The 15,122-nt window shown below is 41.9% G+C and overlaps 1 protein-coding gene across 2 annotated transcripts in view; it reads right to left on the bottom strand.

The window, feature by feature from the left end:
• Nucleotides 1–1,966: 1,966 nt before the first annotated feature.
• LOC119659676 (acetylcholine receptor subunit alpha-like 1) overlaps nt 1,967–15,122 on the bottom strand; it is a 40,057-nt gene continuing 26,901 nt past the window's right edge. The window contains exons 7-9 of one of the 2 annotated variants that reach the window (XM_038067903.1): nt 10,846–11,060; nt 10,501–10,775; nt 1,967–2,170 (exon numbers count right to left, since the gene is read on the bottom strand). In XM_038067903.1, coding sequence (XP_037923831.1) covers nt 1,967–2,170; nt 10,501–10,775; nt 10,846–11,060 — 694 coding nt within the window. The remainder of the gene's footprint in view (nt 2,171–10,500; nt 10,776–10,845; nt 11,061–15,122) is intronic. The other variant, XM_038067912.1, reaches the window with a different exon arrangement.

The following is a 15,122-nucleotide window of genomic DNA, read 5'->3' as shown; positions in this document are numbered from 1 at the left end:
TGAAATCATAGAGGGCATATTAGCAACGTTCAAGTCTTTTAATATAGATGAGAAAATTGGATTTTAGATAGTACTAATATATGTGCTATGTTCCCTGGATTAGGGTAAGGTAGACTTTTAAATGATTGTAAAGAAAGTCATCTTATTCGGATTTCTACCCTGGTACATAAAGGGCATCGTTTGGATGAAAATTCTTAATGAGAAAATTATCTTAAAATGTTGAAAAGGAAGTTAACTTATTCAATTCAAGTGAATTATTGAAATATTTTATATTTGTTTCTTTTAATGGCTGCGATTTCAGGATTAACCTAAATTTCATGGATACTTTCATGTATGGTAGTATTTAAACTAAGTTCATTTTTAACCATACAAAATGGAACGATCGCCTCCAAATGTTTGCAACGTATCAATTTCAACAAATAATTTTCGATGATTAACCGAAAGAACATTTTGGTGAAATATTTAATAATTTCTTTTAAAGCTCAAATCCAAAACTAACAGTTCACCAAATCATTAGTAGTTGCATAGTAACTAGTGCATGACGATTGCTTCAATGATTTTTTCTAAATTTTTCTCAAGGAGCCTCTACTAGTGCTCCGTAGTGTTTTCCATTCGTAATAATATACATATGTATTTTTTCCGTGTATTGGTGCTAACTTTTTTTTTCTTTTATCATTAACATGGTAAAAAAGAGACTTTCTACGGCAACTACCGCCGCAGCCTTCTTAGTTATAATACTTTCTTCTGGATTGTTTTGCGTTGCCATAACGTTTTCCTTTTCGCATTTCACCTTTGTTTTTTGTTATTTTTTATTCCTGTATTTTTTTCTATTCGAAAATTTTCATGAACTACTTTCATAAAACCGAAAAAGTTGGAAAGAAGGGAAAATGGTTTTGTATGTGTTTGTGAGGAGTATTAGAGAAATGAAAAGGCTCGCCTAGAAGTAGTTGAGCGTGATTGACTCGTTCGAGGCCTGGTTTAATTTTTAAATTTCGATATTTTATTTTTAGTGTTTTTTTTTTTTCAGATGTTTCACGAGTTCGAGTACGTATTATTCTCTAATCCATAAAAATAAATTTGATAGTTTCCGAATAATGTCTTCTTACTTCATTGTACTGTGTTAAACTCTCGTCTATGATTTAATGTCTATCAGAATATACTTGTTGTTGACAAAACTAACTACTGGTAGTAAAGTTATTTTTATTTAGTATTTTTTACTTCTTATTCGTTACTGAAGTTTTCTATAATAGCTTGAATTTATAAAAAGTGATTATAAAATTTTTCCTTTCTTCCATTATGTTCGGATTCAATTGTTTATAATAAAAGTATTACAAATAAAGGATAATATTATTATGTAGATTAAAATCTGCATCCGGCGATTGTATGCTTCGAGAAGTGTAACGGAAACGATAAACGAATATCTATGTTTCTACTATATTTCTATATTGCACCAAATGCGGAATTCGAGTACAATACGTTTATAAAAATACTAAAAAATTTTCTCGTAATTATAATACTTTTTAAATCTATTTTTACTTATCTAACAACATTTTTCCTCACTCTAAGGTTAATCACTTAAACAATTTGTTCGTTATGTTAAGCGTTCATTCATATAATTTATAGTTTCAATAACAATACGAATTGATTATAAATATTTCAATTTTATAAAAAGTGTTTTTTTCTTGTTGTTTTAAAATATGTAAATCCACGTGGAATTCTGTGTTTTCGCTAAAATATTCATAGTTCAATGCTGTGGTTTTTTTGTTGTTGTGTCGTTTATCATTATTATCATTCAATAAAAACAATTAGAGCGTAATTCTGTGTGGCAAATTGCACGTTTATGCGTGTGATGTATTCGTCGCTATCACTGTTGCTATTATACGGCATGATTGTTTGAGCTGTCGAGCAAGGCCCGCAACCAGACCTGGAACACGTTCCAGTATCCGGCTGCGAAGCCAACTGGTCGCTATACATCCTCACTACCCATTTTGAGCAGTTCATACTTCTTCTTGGCAATTTTGGAGTACAAAATGTCTATTGGCTGAGCCGTATCGTATAAGCTAGGCGCCTCGAGAATAATTAAGGCAGTACCTAGGATACAGGCTATTGTGAAAATCCAAAGAAATAGTCGATCTAACACCATGGCTACATATTTCCAATCTTCCTCCACCTGAAAATATAAGATACTTTTTAGTATGTGAAATTCTAAACGAAATGACGAAAATGTATAAATATTTGGAGGTAATTTCGAAACTATCTTGCTAACATTAACAACACCGCGAATAAGGAGTGACCTCATGGATACGACTTGGCTTTCGATATTTGAACCAGTATTCCTTCTATATAAGTTCGCATTCTGAGGCTAAACCAAATGAGATGGCGGGACTTTGGGGAGTATTCCTCTCCCATTTGCCACACTTACCTGTAACAGGGTACTTTTTCATTTTGGTAGTGGTCCCTAATGGTGGCAGACGCGAATTAAGTTTTGAACTACTGTAAATGACTATCACAGGGCGCCCTGTCTTGACCTGGGAGCTTGTTCCGACCCAGGTAAAGGATTATTAGTATTCCAATATAGTAAAGAAGGATGCTTTTTAATTTCAATTATAGGCAGCTCACATGACATATGACATGACATGACGTTGTGATCGTGATGGGTCCTCTGAATGCCAAGGTAGACTGTGACAACCCCTTGCATGTTGTGTGTGTCTCGCTGTTTCATTTTTAACAGCATACTGTTCGAGTACAAGGCATGCTATCATTTTAGTTGGGTTTCAGCTGACCAACTACCAACAGCTAATCACATCGATCACGAAAGAGGTGCTGGCATCGGTCTCGATAGTGGTCATCATCTGATGGTTGCTTGCGTGCCACTACTACTGAATCCGGTATTCGAAAGAGCTTAGGTTAGTTTGGTTGGGAAACTAACAAAGGGAGTCGTAGCTTTTACCACTCAGGCCTGATATGTATATATATATACCTGGCGTACCAGGTTTATCCTCACCTGAGTTACAAACGCAGAGCTGCATGCGACCAGGCGCGTGTCATGGGTTGCGGATAATGACATGACCCATCGGGTCAGCACGAATATCGCAAGTTAATCTTGTAAATAAGTAGCCGCGGACAAGCAGAACGTTTCCCTTTGTGTTTGTCCTCCCTTTCCGATTCTTCCCGTTCAGGGGGAGTAAACTTCCTTAACAAATCCGTAATCCTGGGTGAAGGGATCGACGCGCCTATCGGATGAATTGCAGTGACGTTACACTGTATTTCAGCGGCTCCCCTCCAAATACCTTTGGAGGTAACCATGGGGCATTGCAACATTGGGGCTCTGTTGCAGGGTTGACTGCCTCCCCAATACTCGTGGGAACAAAATTGGGGAAAACAATTCCAATTCTTTTAATGGGACCCCAGGGACACGAAGACAGTACCCAACACGGTTAAGGGTCGTTCAATAACATCAGAGCGGCTCTTCGCCCTTGGATGTTTTGGCGGTTATGCCGTCAACCACCAGGGACGGGAGACCTAGGCGTCGTATGGTTTGGACGAACCAACTCAACGAATTTATCGTCCGCGCCTATTACCGTGTCACGGATTTGGAACGGAATCCATCAGGGTACAGACATCGACTACATGACGCGCTCATAACACGATTTCCGGAGCTAAGTCATGTTCCGGAACAGAACGTCGTCAACCAGTACCGGGTGACCGTGAATAATAACCGAGTTGCCTTACCAGCTAGGCAACAAATCTTCCAAGAGGTTTCACTTGAGCTCGGGCTGGAGTCATCAAATTACCGGACTAGTCAAGGGAGTAACATAAGTACTCCACCTGTAAGGCATTCCATGAATCCAGTAGTCAGGAGAAGCTTAGTAACTGGGGATGTCGACCCAATTTATAATGAGGCTTTGACCGCATTCCAGGTCGCATTCACAGAGTATGCTGAGATTCTCCCAGACGCTAGGCCAAAGATCCCAAAACTGAAGTTTACTTCGGCAATTACTAACATCATTGCTGCCGTTGACAGAGTTTTGGTTGATCGTTTGGCTAGCGGAGATTACTGCTACAGAGGTTCACAGCCTGATCTACGTTGCAGCTGCCACGGTTATTCTTCTCCATAATCAATATTTTAGCGCGAATAACAGAGATATGCGCAGAAGGACTTTACCGTTCTGAGTGTTTCGACTCAACAAAAGAGTCGAAAAGTTGAGAAAGGAGATTGGTCGTGTGATGCAAGCACTCCTTGGAAATCCATCACCAAGAGTGCACAGATGCGTTGCGAACATCATTGGAAACTACCATCTGTCCAATGATATGCCAATCGAAGAAATCCTCGAGGTGCTGAAGCAGAAACTTGCGGTATGCTCCAATCGCATCCGTAGGTATCAGAAAAGCTTTCAGCGAAGGACAGACAACACCTTGTTCTTCCAGAACCAACGGGGATTCTACAAAAATCTCACTAGCTCAGATAGGGAAAGTAACCTCGATCTGGATCAGGCAGAAGACTTCTGGAGAAGTGTTTGGAGCGAATCCAGCCATTGCAATTTAGAAGCAGCGTGGCTCCCACACCTTATGCGTTCATGCCAGGTCCTCCTCGAAATGACCATGCCTGACGTAATTGAAGTCGACGTTGAAGCAGCCCTTGACAAGGCAGGTAACTGGAAGGCGCCGGGAGTTGATAAAATTCACAACTTCTGGCTGAAGCGGTTCAAGAGCACTCACAGGATATTGGCAAATCAATTTAATCAGATGATTGCCGATCCTGATTTAGTTCCACCATTTTTCACCAAGGGGATAACTTTCCTCATCCCCAAGGAACAGAGTGTCTCTTGCCCTTCAAAATGTCGACCAATTACTTGTCTTCCTACCATCTACAAGGTCTTCACTTCAGTTCTGTGCGCGAACATCTCAAAACATCTTGATGTTCATAAATTGATAGCTGAGGAGCAAAAGGGATGCGCAAAAGGCTCCCGAGGCTGCAAAGAACAGCTTATAATCAATACGGTAGCTGTAAAGCAGGCTGTCCACCAAAAACGAAACATCTCGACAGCCTACATCGATTATAAATCAGCCTTTGACTCCATATCACATTCATGGTTACTACAAGTGTTATGCTTGTATAAAGTCAACCCGAATGTCGTTCTTCTACTGAGAACAGTAATGAAGAATTGGAGCACGAAGCTATCGGTATCCTCACAAACATCAGGAGAGATACCAATCAGGCGTGGCATTTTCCAAGGCGACTCTCTAAGCCCACTGTGGTTTTGTTTGGCTTTGAATCCGCTATCCCATCTTTTGCATGAAAGCAAATACGGGTTCCAAGTCAAGCATGGCATATTGTCGAAATGTACATTAAGCCATTTGATGTACATTGACGACATCAAATTGTATGCCAAAGACGAGAACCAACTTCGCTCCTTGCTGGACATCACCATCCAGTTCAGTAGGGATATCGGCATGCAGTTGGGTTTGGAGAAATGTCGCATAAAAACAATTGTTCGGGGAAAACACACCGACAACGAAGGATACAGCCAAAATAACATCCGAATTGAGGGCATGGATTCGGACGACGTCTACAAATACCTCGGCATATTGCAAGCAACAACACCTGCTGTGGCAATAATCAAATCTAAGTTGCTGGGGGAATTTGAACGGCGTCTGGATCTTGTCCTTAAAACTGAGCTGTACGGGAAAAATAAAATCATGGCAATCAACTCCTTCGCCATTCCCGTCCTTCTATACACTTTCGGTGTGATACAGTGGAGTAATACTGATTTAGAATCTGTCAATAGACGGGTAAGGGTAGTTCTTGTAAACAACAACATGTACAATAGAGCTGCCGAAAAATTGAGGATCACTATCCCACGTCAACAGGGAGGAAGGGGGGTACTTGATTTAAAAACGCTGCACTACAATCAAGTGCATTCTCTTCGTGAGTTTTTCTATGAGAAACTGTCCTGTATCCAAATACATCAGGCTACCGTCATGGCAGATAATAAATTATCTCCTTTGAACTTGAGAAGCAGAGAATGGGATCCCATGTCGAATGTTACTTCAGTCCAACATGTGGAAAGCGAAACCCATTCACGGAGGTCATATCAAAAATTTGTTGTTGTCAGGCATTGACATCGAAGCCTCCAACAAATGGTTGACTAATGGTGTACTGTTCTATGAGACCGAAGCATTTCTAACTTCAATTCAGGATGCTTCGCTCCCAACAAAAAATTATAAACGGTACATTCTTCACGACTCCTCAATCACCAACTCCAGTTGTAGGTTATGCAACTGTGAAGAGGAGACCATCCAGCACATAACATCTGCGTGCAGGATGTTGAGCGGTACCGAGTACACCTATCGTCATAACTCCGTCTGCAAGATTCTCCATTTAAACCTTACATTGAAGTATAACTTAGTGGCAACCTACCATCCTTACTATAAGTATACTCCGCAGAGAATCTTGGAAAATGATCGGGTCAAACTACTGTGGGATCACACTATTGCCACCGACCATAGTGTTAATCATAACAGACCCGATCTAGTTCTGCTTCTGAAGGAAGAACGAGCGTGCTTTTTAATCGTTGTAGCCGTACTGTTGGACCGGAACACTGTTGAAAAACAGCACGAAAAAATCCGGAACTACGGCCCCTTGGCAGACGATATGAAGCAGACTTGGAGACTACAAAAGATCGAAGTAGTCCCAGTAGTAATTTCAGCGACGGGATTAGTCCCGCAGAACCTACATGAAGCGCTGAAAATGCTCGATCTTAGGGCTGGACTATACATGGAGATGCAAAAAGCGGTTATCCTTGCAATCTGTGCTATAGTCCGAAGAGTCCTGTCCGGTAACAATCTGACCTAATGGGTTTCAGTCTTGATCCGCACTGTCTTCGATATACGATCCATGTCTCTGTAGTGTAGAACCTCCGTGTCATTGGCTGAAGTGTTTGCGACAATCGGGATGTAGTAATACATTTTCATTGGTCGCACACACTTTGCGTTAAAACGCATCATCGCTGTGATGCGGGCCTTTGGATGTTGCCTTCAGCTCATCCTTAGGTTGGTCGCCTCTCGGTCCGGTTGCGCGGGAAGAGGGTCCGTGGGCTTTTTGAACTATATATATATATGTATATTTTGTTCGTACACGGAGGTGGAAAATCTTAGAAGGGCACGTCCGCCCCCCAAACGTCGGAGCTACAGCGGGCGCGTATGGGATTCGCACCCACTAAAAACCACCCCCGGTCTCTCCAGCCCCAGCGAGACCACCATTTAGGTATTACTTCGTGGCGTAGGTTTGTCCTTAGGGCTTTTCTCCTACTTGCGGCTTTCTCCCTTCTTTGCTCCTTCAGCAACACCTTCTGCATTTGCATGATTGCGGAGCAAACCGTATGCCACTTCTCCTCGGACTCCAGCATCTCCGCAACCAAGCGCTTCGGGGTCGCGCTCCTGCCCAGCACCTGGTTTAAGCTCCTCCTTTCCATCGCAAATCTTGGGCAGTGAAGCATCACATGCTCTGGATCCTCCGGTACGCCATCGCATCTGGGACAATTTGGGGAATCATCCAACCCAGAGCGGGGCAGATACTGCCTGTAGCAACCACCCTGTCCCGTGAGGAACTGGGCAATGTGGTAGTTGGTTCCCTCATGCTTCCGCTGAAGCCACACCCTAATATTGGGAATGAGTCTGTGCGACCACCGACCTTTCGCAGGCTCGTTTCATCTGCGTTGCCAGAGATCGTGCGACTCTGACCTTGCCGCATTTTTACGCTCCGTGTGCCCCTCCATATGTCTTGCATGGTGCAGCACACTTATTTCTTTAGCCAGAATGTCGATATTGATCATGCCTGCCACTATCAATACTGCCTTATCTGATGTGGTTCTAAAAGCACTGCAAACCATCAAAGCCATCAGTCGGTAAACCGAGTTCACCTACTTTCGTTTCTGAGAGTTTGCAAGCACCTCTGGCCACATAGGTGACGAGTAGAGCAGGATGGGGCGCACCACTCCGGCTAGCCCCAAACTCCGGCAATGTTTCGGCCCGCCAATAGTCGGGAACATTTTTGCAAGTGCCGTGGTGGCATTGGCTGCCTTTTGGCATGCATATTCTATGTGTCCCGTAAAGCTCAATTTGGTGTCAATTATTACCCTCAGCCTTGATAGCCGGCTTTGATACGAGCGTATATTCACCGACCTCCACTTTCAAAGTGTTATTTTTCCTGTGGTTCGTTATTAAGACCGGTTCCGTTTTTGTGTCCGCGAAGGTCAGCCTAGCCCTCTCTAGCCAGGACTTTACCGCTCTCACTGTTTTCGTCGCGTGGACTTCCACATCTTCTGGGTGATTTGCAGCAATAATCATAGCTAGGTCATCAGCAAAGCCGACAATCGTAGTCCCTTCTGGGACGGAAAGAGCAAGCACCCTATTATACATGATATTCCACAACAGGGAACCAAGTACTGATCCCTGTGGCACCCCGACTGTGTATTATTTTTTTCAGCCGGATTTCCACTACCGCCGTTGGCGTCCAACGTTTTGTGTATGACCTGGATGCTGCACTGACCAGATAAGGGGGGTGATTCAGAGTCTGTATATTGGTCCAATCGGCACTTACCTCAGTTTCTTCTAGGTTTAATGTCCAAGTTCTCTCGACTCCATTAAAGAACTAACCGCTACTGGTATAGTATGGTACCTCTAGAATATAATTTATAATGTGCGAAGCTCTAATTCGATAACATTTTGCATCTTTGGTCCTTGCTCTCAATGATATTGGACTACTTGTTCTTTATTTGCATCATAGGCACGAGAAGTGCAGGAAGGATGATAACTTGAGATCTCCATCTGGAGAGCTAGAGGACGGCAATGTTACTTATCCGTCGTAGCGTGGCATGCCAAGCAAACTTAACCAAAAGGCAGGCAGAAGTTGTTGAGAGGGTCGAACCGTATAATGAAGGAAATCGATAATCTTCCGGTGGTCCAGAGAGGGAACTTAACGGTCGGCCACTCATCTAGATGAAGTTCCACCTCTGTGGATGAAATAGCTCGTCACCTTAACATAGGGGTCTGAACTATCCCTCAAATAGGAAAAACATGTATGTTGGTCATCAGTGCATAGAGTAAAGCCGCGCGCTTGACTATTTCTCCGCAGAGCTATTCATCGGTGCTACTGCAATTTCAGTAGAGTTGCTATTTACATTAATATGAAAATTCTGGGAATCCGAAACATTTCTGAGAGAGTGTATGATCGTTAAATTTTCAGGACATCCGTCTTTAGTGTAACAATAGGGGGGTTATTTGGGATCCCCTGCCGTCGATAAGTTTTCAGGGTACTCTTCTTGTGTGGCAATAGGAGGGTTGTTTGCGCTCCCGCGCCATCGGGAAGATGGAACGCATCAAGGATCAACTTGAACATTTTATCAACAGAGAGCAGGTTCCTTTCCGCTCTTGATCTCATGCATTCACCACATCAACACCATAAGGACCATTTTAGACCGAAGTTCTGATCTACGCTTTACTTGTTCTTCATTGATTTCGAGAAGGGTTTTGACAGCGTCAACAAGGAGTGTTTTTCGAGTGTTCTACTCAGGACATGTGATAGCCCAAAATGTAACGTGCATCGAGAAAAAAATCTCGGAGAAATTGGAGGTTGACAGTGCAGCTTGCCAGGGTTGCAGCATGCCACTAATATTATTCGTTGTTGTTATCGGTGACGTTTTTAATGATGCCTTATCTGGAGGACGTGGAGGGCTCTACTGGAACATGATATCTTTCGTCAGCGACTTCGCTGATGACATCTGTTTGTTCTCTCACTGAGTAATGGATCTTACCCAAATGTTATTGGATTTGGAAAGAGAAGCCATTAGAGTTGGACTGAAGATAACATCAACGAAACCAAGGTCATCGCGCTCTTCCTATCTGCATTAATGGGTAGAGCATTGAGGGCGTTGAACAATTTAAAATTTAGAGTGGGTGGTTTGTGCCGACGACGGTTCAACCGAACTTGATGCATTAACAGTGCTATAATCGCCTTCGCTGCTTTGTCTAAAATATGGCTAGCTATCTTAACATTAAGATCCAGTTGAAACTGTTCTCTGTTAATATACTATCCCAAGATGGCCAAGCCAGAAGCACATGGCGTAGAACTCATGAAGTCCGAGAGGAAGTTGAAATGCATTTCAGCAAACCGTAAACAATGACAGAGTAACCCTTATTAACGGGTGGACCATATATGTATCCACATTAAAATTATATTTTTAATGCGTTGCGAAAATTACGAAACGATGTCAAAATATTCATATCCTTGCTGAACTTTGAAGTTTTATGTATGCATTATGTTTGGCAAAGGGATTTGGAAAAAATGGGACGCTGAGCGCTGATTTCTTATTCGATTCAGATACTAAGTTTGAAAAGATGGATACTTTGCAATAAAAAACGAAAGCTGTCTCTAGAAGGCAAAACTAACTTCCTAACTTCCTAAAATTTATCAAATATTTTATAAATTGCTGTACTTACGCTTTCAAATTTATCCTTATTCCTCACATGCTGTGCTATGAATCTGGAACCTTCTATTGTCTTCTCCATTTCTCGCATATAACTTTTTTCGAATGTTGGACTCAGATCCGGTGGGCAACATGTTGGACTGATGTTGTCGTTCCCTGACGGACTGAATAGATCGTCATCTCCCCCAGGTAGCGGAAGCACTGATAATAATGGCTCACCATAACAAGCCCCAATACCGCCTGAGCCGGCTACATCGAATTGGGACGAGGGGAGCACTAAAAAGGATGCTTTTATGATATATCAAATAAGTAAATTTATACACTGAATATAAAAATGTTGGTTGAATGGCAAAATTACCTGGCATTCCAAAGTCACCACTGAAACGTTTACTGTCATAATTAACGAACTTATCCACGTCTGGTGGCACATGGAAAATATCTGTAAGCACTTCTGGTGGTTGCTCGTCGGCCTGCGCATCATCTTTTTTAGGCCTTTCTATACACAATATTTTAGGAAGTATTTGAATGAACACTCGCTGTACCCATGGTGCCATTTTATGTGTTACTGGAGATCTGTAAAATTTTTGGTATTTTTACGGTGAAAAAATGTGTCAATATTTGATAGCAGTGGGACGGGACAAGATGAGGGAGAACTTGTTACCACAGGGATCAATATTGTAGGAAATTTATTTTTTGTATTCCAAAAGGATCAGTATTGTATTCAAATGTGTGTATTTATCCACCGTGAAGCATTAGGTCAGCATTTTATCTATTTAAGAAACCACGGGTGTTGCATGCAAAGGTAAGAATCGGACTCTGATGGGGCTTAATAGAAAGAAAGTAGTCAAGGTGAAAGCAGTTTTTTGAAAGAAGGACCGGGAAATAGAATATAAAATGATTTGCTATATCTCTGTTGATTTGGTTTGGGTTTGATATGAATAAAAGCGAACTTCGAATTCTTAACATAACCCAAACAACAGCTCCTTTTCACCAACAATTTTTTAATTTATTTTAATTTTGAACTTCTTGAATCATAAAAGGCGGCCAAAGGGTAGTGTAGGTCCCGGTGGATTGGTACATAAAACCTGGGAAACGCCCGCTGAACCAACACCAATAGCTCCACTACCAAACCTTATCTCCACCTCCACGTGGTTATCGCTGGGTGTCCTTTCTTCATGAAAAGTTGCAAATGGAGAAGCATGAAGGCGAGTCTCCCGCGCCTAAAAATGGGGCAAAATTAACCAATTGGTCCTCCAGTTTGGGGGTTGGATAGGGCTCACAACCATACACGGAAAATCAAAGTTACGAATCCATGGATGGATTTCAAAACGACGAACCCGTCAACGACCATGGATTAACGATTTGCGCATTTTCTCATGGTACGTGCGCTTTTTGTACAGACCGAATGCTGCTGAGTAGCTAGCCGATACCCTGTCCCAATATAAGGCCGATGTAACAGGGTTGCAAGAGATGCGCTGGACAGGGACCGGTTTCCTGGAGAAGAGCCACTAATCATATATTTTAGTGGCCATTCAGAAAATCATGTGCTCAGAGTAGGTTTCTTAGTCAGCGAATTAATGAAACCTGATGTTATCGGCTTTGGAAATATAAGTGAAAGGCTATTGCAAATTTAGAACTATAAACCTCATTAACGTTCACGCTCCTACAGAGGAGACTACAGAGTCGGAGAAGAATACCTTCCACGAGGCAGCTGAGCGAACCTTCGAAGCCTGTCCCAAGTATGATATCAAAATCATACTTGGAGATTTTAACAGTCAAGTAGGCTGTATTCAGGCGATACGTGGCTCCCATAGCTTACATAGGGATACCAATGATAACGGACTGCGGATTATTCAGTTAGCAGAATCGCACGAAGTGGTTGTTGGAAGTACCTGTATTGCACGGAAAGCGGCCCACAAACATACATGGGCCTCTCCAGACGGGACAGACAACGAAATTGGCCACGTGCTGATCGAACGCCACCTCTCAACCTTGATGAATGTAAGATCATATATACATATAACAATTAGGTGAGAAGGCATACTGAAGCCATTCACAACACAGCCCTCCGCAACACCTATAAGGAGGAAAATGCATGTCATAATAACTGCAGCTAACAGATGTCCTGGAGATGAAGCATCAACAAAAGATCTTCATAACCACCTGAATAATAAAAATAAAACTAGGTAGCTTCTCCTACTACAATATATTTTAATAGTTTCTATATACGTATTACGAGAGCTACTTACTCCCTTCTTCAGTACTTAAGCTTAAATGCATTGGATGCATTTATTTATTTAATCCTCACTTCCTAGGAGAGCAAAAATGGAGAATGTTGCACGTGTTTGCTTCCACCAAGCTTCCTGTAGAGGAATCTTGAAGCATCGTTCGCTTGTTAACTCCATTGAGGAAGCTCTGCCTTTTGTTCCCGCTAGGAAGTCATAAACAGCTGTGTAATGTTTGTTGTTATAATAGATGCTGCCACGTGCTCGCAGCAGCTCGTACCCATTTGCTCGCAACCACGTAGGCTCACACCAATGCAGTGCACCAACACCAGCCCTTATGCGCGGAATTTGAGTCGCGCAACTCCGGCCGCGGTCGAACATGTGCAAGACTTTTCCGTCTCCATAAAATTTCTAAGAATGTACCGAGAGTTGAATCTCCTGTGTATAGTCGCCTTGGTTTGTTCACAAGCTTGCCGTGGCTGACTAGAGGAAAAGGTGACTCTTCGTACGTATTTTCCACGTTCTGTTTATCGATTTCAGAACTTTGGTTGGCATTCTACTGAGAATATGAAGCGGCAGTGGATGATAATAGTAACCCGTCATGTTTTAGAGATTCAAGTAAGCGTAAGAAGAATCCTAATCAAATAGATACAGGGAATTGATAAAGTCACTAAGAAAATTAAGAAAGTAGGAAGAAAATATGAATTCAAATGCTTATCGACTGCAAAGATACTCTCAAGAGCTTGGAGTTCAAGAGTGCAGCTCACCGGTTCCAGAAAGGGCTGCTAATTGCACCTTTTTGCTGAAATTTACCTAAGCTGATAGTCTGTTTTTGATTTTGTTGACTAATCATCCTGGCCTAAAATAAACGAGATTGACGGCTGCTCGGTTTTCAGTTTTCGCGTCGCTCTAGCCGGTTATTTGTATTAACTTTTCTTTAATTTTTCGTAGTTCCCTCAAACTTTTGAGAATTTCAAATTTGATATGATTCGAATGTACCATGTTCAAGCTTCAAGCTTCTGTATATTATACGGGGGGAACTGAAATGTCCAAAGGACCCTCCCATCTTTCCTCGTTTGCCCAGGAGAGCGGATAGAATCTGACATCTGATTTTCATTAAACTTCTTACCTCGGTTGAAATCAGACTGATCAATGATGCTATTATATCTTTCAATTGCAAATAAAATGTGGTATTCCATTTTCTGTTATTTGTATTAAAATCCGCAACCGCTTCGCATTTAAAAAACATTTATAAGAGGTCTAATATATAGATGTTCAATATTGACTTCGTGTTAAGGAGAGGCATCCTTACACAGTTGATGCCTGGACTATTAATTCTTTCGACAGAAGAAGGAAAGTTAGAAAAGAGCTGATAGTAGTGAGGTACTGTTCCAGTGGTACAATAGATTCGAATGATGCTATAATTGTGAAAAAAGAGACCATATTGCCAAGAACTGTAGGAAGAGTCCTGTCTATTCTGTAGGCGAATCAATGGTGACCCATTCACAGGTAGTAGCACACTTAATTCGTATGGGTGAAGATGATCCAGTTATACAAGGGAAATATCTATGATTCAAAAAGAAGAAGTGGCACAGCCATCCTGATATGTGGCGATGGAGTAGGTAGAACTTTAGACAGCTTTAGAGATGTCGAATTGGTGGGCCTGGGGGTAAAACTGGGATGTCTGAAGTTTCTTATTTAGCCAGGCCTAGACCGGATACCGGTGGTTGCGCCGTTAATAATGATAAGAAACTCGGCAAGGCAGAGATCAGTTGGAATGAGGGAAAAAAGAGTAACACACGCATGAGCCCGAGAATCAGATAAACTCTGATCCCACCCTGCGGTGTTCCTGTACGGGGGTTTTACGAAGGATGGGGTAATTTTAGTGATAGATAGATAACCACCTAGCAGGAGTTAGTGTAGCTTCTCCACCCCCTATAAAGGCAGACAGGCAGACAATAAACCTATTTTAATAACGTTTAGTTTTAAATGAAACTTTAAAAATCTGTACTTTGGGCAAAAGCGTAAATACGCTGCCTGGATTACTAGAACGAAGTTCGTACTGTCTTATATCCCTCTTTTTCCCTTTTTCACAATTTTTGAGAGGTACATAAAAGACTAGTTTTCGTTTCGGTCATAGTTTCAACGTGGTCGCTTGACTGTGATCCATTTGTCAGAATTTTTGCTGAATTTGTTGCAAAGGTTTTGGATACAAGAAGAGGTTCAAGTAATCTATACTGACTTTCTCAAAGCTTTCACTTCTATTGGCCATTCCTTGTTTTTCACCCAACTACAATCGGGTGGATTACCAGCATGTATTCTCTTCTGGTTGATGTCTTACTGCGCCTGTTTCAATGGCAGCATCTCGTCTCCATTTTTTCCTCATTCGGGGTACTTCAGTTCTTAATAC

Source organism: Hermetia illucens, chromosome 1 (assembly GCF_905115235.1).
Source record: "Hermetia illucens chromosome 1, iHerIll2.2.curated.20191125, whole genome shotgun sequence".
Lineage (NCBI taxonomy): Eukaryota > Metazoa > Arthropoda > Insecta > Diptera > Stratiomyidae > Hermetia > Hermetia illucens.
Note: the sequence above shows the minus strand (reverse complement) of the source record. Positions and strands in the feature narration are given on the sequence as shown.